Source organism: Odontesthes bonariensis, chromosome 15 (assembly GCF_027942865.1).
Source record: "Odontesthes bonariensis isolate fOdoBon6 chromosome 15, fOdoBon6.hap1, whole genome shotgun sequence".
NCBI classification, from domain to species: Eukaryota; Metazoa; Chordata; class Actinopteri; order Atheriniformes; family Atherinopsidae; genus Odontesthes; species Odontesthes bonariensis.
The window spans coordinates 9,793,438-9,801,583 of NC_134520.1; the positions used below are offsets into that span (position 1 = coordinate 9,793,438).

The window sequence follows — 8,146 nt, forward strand, 5'->3', positions numbered from 1 at the left end:
TGATGAGTAGTATAAAGGACATATGTATATGCATCTCTGAAAGTAGCTTATTTAACCAAATTGTTACATACACGTTTTATTGTATGTAGTGAGGAGGGCAGGGGAGGTTGGGGGATTGAAAGGGTTTGTTTGAAAGAAAAAAAAAGAAAATTGAAGCTTTCAATGTTAATTGTAATTTTTATATGTGAAATCAATAAAAACATCTTTAAAAAAAATAAAATGTGTGTGGCCACACAGCAAAAAAACCAAAAGGTCATAGGAAGAAAGAACACAACACAGCTTGAGCGGAAAAGCCATTTTATTCATATCATTACATTATTCAACAATTCAACCTCAAGCCCAGAGCTGCAAGAGGGAGAGAGAGAGAGAGAGGGGGGGGGGGGTTGTTGCTTCAGTGTTCGTGAAACTCAACATAAACAGCAGAAAAGTCCTTTTGGCCAGGATGGGGAATAAAGAAAAAGTTGTACAACCAGCCAAAAGCTGTTAGAAAAGACAGAGACTCATCCGCTGCTTTAGTTTGGATTTTATGTGCAGAGTATTTGTCCTATGATACAGCATCCTCCCATAGCTTTATTCATACGGTGCTGAGTCATGCAGGCTGGTTACTGCCGCACAGTGTAACATTTAACCCTGCAGCCTGACCAAACCATCTGCATACTGAAACTGGTTACTGTTTTCATACTCCAGCATGTCAAGGGCAACTTCACAACTCTCCTTGACAACACGTTCTTGGTCTCCACGGTAACACTGCAGCACAGCCAGACACTCTTCTTTTCCAATGGAGCCGAGAGCCTCGGCTGCCTCGTGTCGGACCATGGGGTTCTCCCCAGAACGCTCCAAAGCTGCACGCAGGGCCGGGACTGCTGCCGGGTGCTGCACCTGACCCAGGACGTAGCCGATCTCGTGACGGAACAGAGCGCTGGAGCACTGCAGGCCTGGAGACCAGAAGTTAAAGTCCAATAAATTACAATACTACACTTCACAGCTTGATGATCATATTCATGTTTCAAATGTACAACTTTAAGCTCAACACTGAGGTTTAAATGTTGAAGTGAGCTGCAGTTATAAGATGTGGAGTTAGGGTTCAACTTTGTAAGCCCTGCAGTGTTTGGTCCTACCATCTCCCAGTGCCACCACTGCCTCCTCGCTGCCCAGGTTCCGCAGGGCAAACATGGCGCGGTAGCGTTCAAACAGTGGCAGACTTTCATTGAGCAGAGTGGAGCGCAGCTCTGGTACGCTCTTCCTTGGTGCTGGAGGGGCCGGGTCTACAGAGCAGTAAGGGTTCTTGTCCGTGCTTCCATCCTCCAGCTGGTTGCCTCCACCACTCTGTAGCCATTCGAGCCGCCGAACCGCCAGCTGACACGTCTCTGCCACCTGCAGGGACGTGACATTAACAGGACCGCGCGTCCCGGTGAGCAGATGCTGAATGAAGGAGACTGGCCTATCAGTGACAAGTTGCTGATCTTCATTTTCTATTTGTTGTTACTGGTGTTGGTCCACTTGGTTTCTTGATTATGAACACTGCCTGAGCAAAATAAGTCACACACACGCTGCTGAACCTCAAACTGACCAACTGATGTTACCCCAGATCATGCAAAGTGCAGCCAGATCATTTGGATCTGTTCAGACCCTGTGGCATCATCCTTTTGTATTTTCTATTCTACTTAACAACCCTGTAACGTTCAGTAAATAAGCTTTGTTATTCAACTGTAGAACTCCAACTGTTACAGTAGATATTAGGATAGAGTTTACACATGCACGTCTCTGGCAGCACAACATCCCTGCTGATAACATAGGTAATACCTAAAATTGTGCAATGAGGACAAAGAATTTCTCATTTGTTAAGAATTTTGCTAAAAAAAAATTCGTTTGCAGCTGTACAAGTCTGTCTATTTCTTAAAATCTTCTACTTTGTTGAATTTCCTGTTCCACTTAAATTTCTCCACATTTGGTTTTAGAATCATGTTTAGAATACTTAAAATGGATTCAATTAGTTCTTCCCCATCAATCCACATTCAATACAAAACAATGACAAAAAACTGGTTTTTGAGGTATTTTGCTAAAATAAAGGACTGAAATTTGCAGTTTACACGAATATTCAGTGAAAACACAATTAATGAAAGCTGACACAGAGTTCATCTTACTCGCACTGATGCACACTGAGATGTTTCTCCAACTTGACAGAATTCAGTAAACATAATTAGGAAAAGTCTATTTCTATCTGTAAGGCCTCTGGAGCAACACTGTGTTTCGCTGGAAGACTGCAGCGCCCCGACTGTCCTCTGGCAGAGCAGAGGGGAGGACACACGCAGCCAATCACAACGGGTCCAGCTCCAAACCGGCTGTCTGGTGGAGCAGCTGAAGCCTTGTTGAAGGCTGGACTCCTCTGAGGTAGTGGAGTGTTCCGTTGAATTTTTAGAAGTTAAATTAAATATAAACACCATAAACCTTTAGCATACAGCAAAAAGAGCTAATATTTCTACACTCAGAGCTAAAGTTTGATCTAAAAAGGACTCAACTGTCCACTCCAACCTTTCATTTCTCAGCCTCTGAAGAAACAAACCCGAAACATTTGAGAGGTAAAAGCTTTGGCTTTAGGGATGCACCGATTGACCAGCTGATTATCAGAATTGGTTCATTTCAGCTCAATTGACTATTACTGGGAGATAGTCTGATTTTTAAAGCTAAAAGCAGATGTTGCATCAGGTCTATTTCATCATTACAGTCACAGAACTTTAGATTAAACAGTCTTTTCAGTTTTCTCCAACAAACCATAACCCATTTAACCGATGTGCCAGCCTGCTGCGGCTTGTGTCACGCTCTTACCTCGATGACAGGATCCTGACTGTACTCTCTCAGGAGGTCCAGAACCACAGAATCACCAATCGCACCAAGAGCCTCCCCTGCAAACACAGAGCGGTTAGTGTGACACATCATCAGCACACCGATCCAACACTGTTGCTTTGATTCTTTATGGGTATATCTGTCCTCTGCATCACTTTGAACCTTTTCTTTGGCTTCCAACAAAAGGCTTGTGTGAGTGATCGTGTGTGCAGGTGGGTTGAAGTACTGCTCACTGCTAAACACACACTTAACTCTTTCGGTGCCAAAGACGTCTATAGACGTCAATTGCGTTTTTTAACGGAGCGGGCTGGGGGACAATCTAGCGGAGTTCGTCACTAAATCTTAGGCTTGTAAACACTAAACAGAGAATATACTGGCAAAATTACCCGCAAGGTGGCAGCAGTGCCACTATGCACAAAAAAAGAAAAAGCGTGTTTTCTCCGTTTTTTTGGGTCAAACAGCTGATTTTGGTGAAACCAACCTATGTTCTACTGTCTATTACTAAAGGACTGAAAATGGTAGAAACAAACTTTTTTTTCCTGATCAAAGAAGAGAGTCTACTCTTTCTTTTGGTAATTTCGGTGTGTACATAGTCATAAGACACACTTTTCTGTGGGTCTTGGAAAATCAGTCAAAATACTGAAAAACACTTGGCAGTATGGGTGTCTCTGAACTGAAAATGGCTGGCAGCCAATGAGTTAAAGACGGCTTCCTTATCTCCTTAGCTGGTAATACTAATTCAGTTCACAAGTACAATACCAGTACACACACTCATTTGAAATGAATGGGTGGGTGCATCCAAACTTTATCATTTTAATGTCATGCTGACACATTCATCTGTTTCTGGCCATAATTCAGCGTCTACTAATGTTTTTTTAATGACACTGCACAAAGAAAACTGTGTGAAACTGATTGAACTTGGCAGTGAGTGCAGTGGACTCTTCTCAGTTATCATATCGGAGAGCAGCAGAATATTCTGAGATGTGGTATAAAGAAGGATCTGCAGCATTAACATACAGCTGACCAATCTGTGGGAATTTACTTTATTCTGTGAATATATACTTATTCTTATTTTTTTCATACTATGTACATAAAAAAATATATATATATTTATATATATGAGGAAATTATATTCTGTTCTGGAAAATAATAAACATCCTCTCCACAGCAGAAGAGCAGCTGCAGTGAGAGGCTCATCTCTCTGCGCTGCAGGACTGAGAGCTTCAGGAGGTCCTTTGTTCCCACAGCCATAAGGCTTTGTTTTTTGTTGTCGTCTCAGTGGGGTCACATGGCACTGAAAGGATCGGATAATTGGCTAAATTACAATAAGAATGAGTTGAGAAAGGGTAATTCTCCTTGGATATATGGCGGTGAATCAATCGAATTAAACTCAGGCATTCAAGAAAATGGCGAATGAAGAGCAAGATGAAGCTACGTCCCTCTACATTTGGTCTGTGATGAGCTGCTTGTTGCACAAACGCGATGCACAACGGAGCATCTTCCATCGCGTTCTTTGTTTCTTTCCGATGGCGACTACAGCAGTAATATCGTCTCTTCCGACTTCCGGTTAACGACCCCGGGAAAAAATCTCGAGCATGCGCAGAACTGCAAAGTCTACTTCACCACGTGCTTCACCCGTCTGCAAACACATTTAATTCGACTTTAAACCGAGTCATCTCGGGGTCTTAATCTGATCCAATTTCTTGTCAGATTAAGGCGTCTACGTGAACTTAATAACTCATTCTTATTGTAACTTAGCCAATTATCCGATCCTTTCAGTGCCATGTAACCACACTGATTGAGTGACTGCTGACATGTTCTTCTCAAATTTATTTATTTAATCATTTATTATTATTAGTAGTAGTACTAGTGTTGTTTTTATTAGTATTATTATTGTTGTTGTTGTCTAATATACAATCATTGTAAATATTTATAATTTTTTTGAGCTACTTGACTAATTTGAATTTCCCCCATTGGGTGATGAATAAAGTATTTTTCTATTCTATATCTCTTTGGCTTATCCTCCATTTTTGTTGTCTATAATTTAACTTGGTTTATGTGTGCTTTCCCCTTGCGGGATTAATAAAGTACTTCGATTTGATTTGATTGTGCAGTGAAATCAAGTGGGCATGAAGAAGAATCTCTCCAACATCTGCAGACTGAGGCTGCTCTCACATTAAAAGGGAAAACCTATTCTACACTACAGCTGAACTGAATCATTCCCAAAGGAAAATTATAAAGCTATAGTGTTAATGAAAATCTATCATTTTACCATTAAATGACTAAAACAAAACAAAATGCAGATTTTGCATTTCATCTTAAGAGTCCTGGCAGGGTCCCTGTAAGGTTACTGCAGCTGAGGTGATTAGCAGGACAGTGTGTGTGGCATCCATCCCCAGAGTGAGAGTGCATCCTCACCTGCTTCGTGTCGGACCATCGGCTCTTGCTTTGCATCTCTGAGGACAGCAGTCAGAGTGGGGATGGCCCGTCTGTCCTGCATCTGTCCCAGGCAGTAGGCCAACTCGTGCTTCAGTAAGGCAGAGTCGTCGCTGAAGGCCTTGCTGATCCATTCTATAGCTTCAGCACCTGACATAAAAGTTTCAGCTTAAATCAGCTCATGTACAGGGACACAGACTACCTAAAGCATTCATCACAACCATTTTATTTCTCCACAAGTCACGATAAGTCTATTTTCTAAGAACTCCTGCAGCAGATCATCATTTTAGAAGTAGGGCCAACCATAAGTCCAAAACATAACCAACAGTTTCAACATTTCAAAGCCAGAGAGTAACCCACGGCAACAAAAGGCTGCCTCTGTGGAGGTGTTGTTCAGCTACAACAAGGCAACCTCACTCTATGTTTCACTGCCGGGACCTGACAAGAACAGGTTCATCAGAAACATGTGGAAGGTACCCGATTTACAACCTGCAATATCATCCGAGTCCACTCACAGACAGAATCTAAGATTTCTTCTTTTGTGTGTTCAACACATTTTAAGGAAGGGTGTCCTGGAGGGAACACACTTACTTTTACGTATATTTGTAACATCCAATTTGAAATTTCTAAATGATGCTGCTGTCAAACACACACTGGAGCCCTGAAAGGTTCCAGAGGTGTTCTGGAGAGGTGGCGTGTGAAAACACTAAAGTCTTCAGACTTTTACCTCAATGAATAAAAACTCAACTGCTTCCGTTAGAAAGTGTGGGCAAAAGAAAGCCGATGTGACAATATATGGGGAAATGCATGGATAGCAGTCAACTCCAACTAGTTCTCCATAATGGGAGACATTTTTGTTGGAAACAACATTTTTACACTCCTGGAAGGAAAGTGGATCCCTTTTGGCAAGTCTTACACATGTTTTCTGGTCATTTCTGAGTCTTTAAACATGAAATAAAATTGTCTGGATGTTCTTCTGAGTATCTCCAGTGTTTTTTGGGGCTCCCTCTGACAGACTTTCTCCAGGAGAGGAATATTAAATATAAACTACCGTACATACTAGATAAATAGGTGTTGTTGGTCTGAACGTGGAAGTACCCAGCGGTGACCTAAGCCCTGCACAGACGTTCTGAACTTCCCTTTTGAACTTCATGAAATGGATCACTAGGAACTTGGTTTGCTGCTATTGTTATTTGAGAAATACAATTTCTAAAAAGCACTTCATGTTCCTAAAAGTCGCACTCAAATGTGGACAGGCTTTACCTCCCAGGTTCCTCAGGGTGAATAAAGCTCTGAAGCGCTGGGTCAAGTCCAGACCTGGGTCCACCAGAACTCGTCCTACGGCTGACACCTTCTCCACATCTGCCATACTGCTCCACATACAGACAGAAACATTACTGGCATTAGGCTTTCACTCCGTGTCAATACAGGACACTGATGGAAGCTGAAAAAAAAAAAAGATGCATTAATCCATCCAACCTGCAGATTAACCCCGTGAAGATGATCGTACAGAAGCTGAAAACTCAAACAGCTTAATTTGTTGTGTTGACACAGTCCCTGTTCTTCTGGATGGTCCAGTGGTGTCAGAAACACATTTATTAAACATGAGCCACGTTTCAGCCTGCTCGTGGCTGTGCGCGTTCTCCCACTGACGGGGCTACATAACCACCACACGGATGGAGCCGGCTGCTCACTTCCGGAGTTAAAATTTTTCACTAGCTGAACTCAACAAACAGATATAGAATTCAGCAGAACCACTGACGGCCGGAAGACATCTGTTATATTCCAACTAACCTTTGCAACAAGCAGGCGACGTTTTTCAGCCCGTCCGCTCCGCTCGTGCAGCAGCTGCTGAGTCTTTTTGGGGGGTTTGCAGATAACACACAGCGCATTACCGCCACCAGCTGGCTGGGAGGGTCTTCTTCTCTTCTTCTTCGTCTTCTTTTTGTAATTTATTGGCGGTTAGCATCCGTAATGTTGCATTACCGTCACCAACGGTACAATTATGTAACTGCGGGTGTGGAGCGTCGACGAAGGAGTGACAAAAAAAAAAAATTGACAAATAAATAAACAATTCAATAAATAAAAAATAAACTAAATCCTTTCAAAAAGTTCTGTAGTCTTTAAGAAATTAAACACAAATCTCCAAGCTGAGGGCACAGAAAAGGAAAGTAAGAAAAAGAGAGAGCCTGGTCTCCCCCAGTTCTCTAACCTCCTCTAGCAGAAGGCTGGAAGGGTCAGTCTCTGTAGCCTCATGTCTTTCCATCTTCTTCCAACTGCTTCTGACCATTTTCTTTCTTATAATGTATCATCGTTCCCTTCGTCTCTGGGGTACAGAACGACTAGGCCTACTGTCTTGTCAACGTGGCTCGTTTCACTGCCTAATGTAAAATGAACTCCTTAACTTTGGTCTTTTTAATAACAATAATAATAATACAAAAAAAAACTTTATTCGTCCGACAGTGGAGACATTTTCACGTTACAGCAGTACCAGCAAGAGATTTTAAAAAAGAGAGAGAGAAACGGTGGTGTGGTGGTTCGCACCATAGACACTATACATCTTTACAGTATATGTCTATGGTTAGCACCGTCACCTCACAGCAAGAGGGTTCCAGGTTCAACTCCCGGCTGGGGCCTTTCTGTGTGGAGTTTGCATGTTCGCCCCGTGTATTCGTTGGTTCTCTCTGGGTGCTCCCGCATCCTCCCACTGTCCCAAAACATGCAATTTAGGTGCATTGGTGTCTCTAAAATGGTCCTTAATTGAGTGTGTGTGTGTCTGTGTGGCCCTGTGATGGACTGGCAGCCTGCCCAGGGTGTACCCCGCCTCTTGCCCAATGGCCACTAAGCTTCAGCCCCCCTGTGACCC

The 8,146-nt window shown here is 42.6% G+C and overlaps 1 protein-coding gene across 2 annotated transcripts; it reads right to left on the reverse strand.

The window, feature by feature from the left end:
- Positions 1–280: 280 nt before the first annotated feature.
- dohh (deoxyhypusine hydroxylase/monooxygenase) lies at positions 281–7,172 on the reverse strand. Of its 2 annotated transcripts, none has more exons than XM_075484960.1 (6): positions 7,075–7,172; positions 6,544–6,650; positions 5,263–5,430; positions 2,827–2,903; positions 1,119–1,374; positions 281–935 (listed from the first exon to the last, which is right to left on the reverse strand). In XM_075484960.1, the coding sequence occupies exons 1-6, from the start codon at positions 7,170–7,172 to the stop codon at positions 625–627; spliced, it is 1,017 nt and encodes a 338-aa protein (XP_075341075.1). In that variant the 3' UTR covers positions 281–624. The 2 variants fall into 2 exon arrangements, with proteins under 2 accessions (XP_075341075.1, XP_075341076.1); XM_075484961.1 differs by lacking the exon at positions 7,075–7,172 and adding an exon at positions 6,760–7,047.
- Positions 7,173–8,146: the final 974 nt, after the last annotated feature.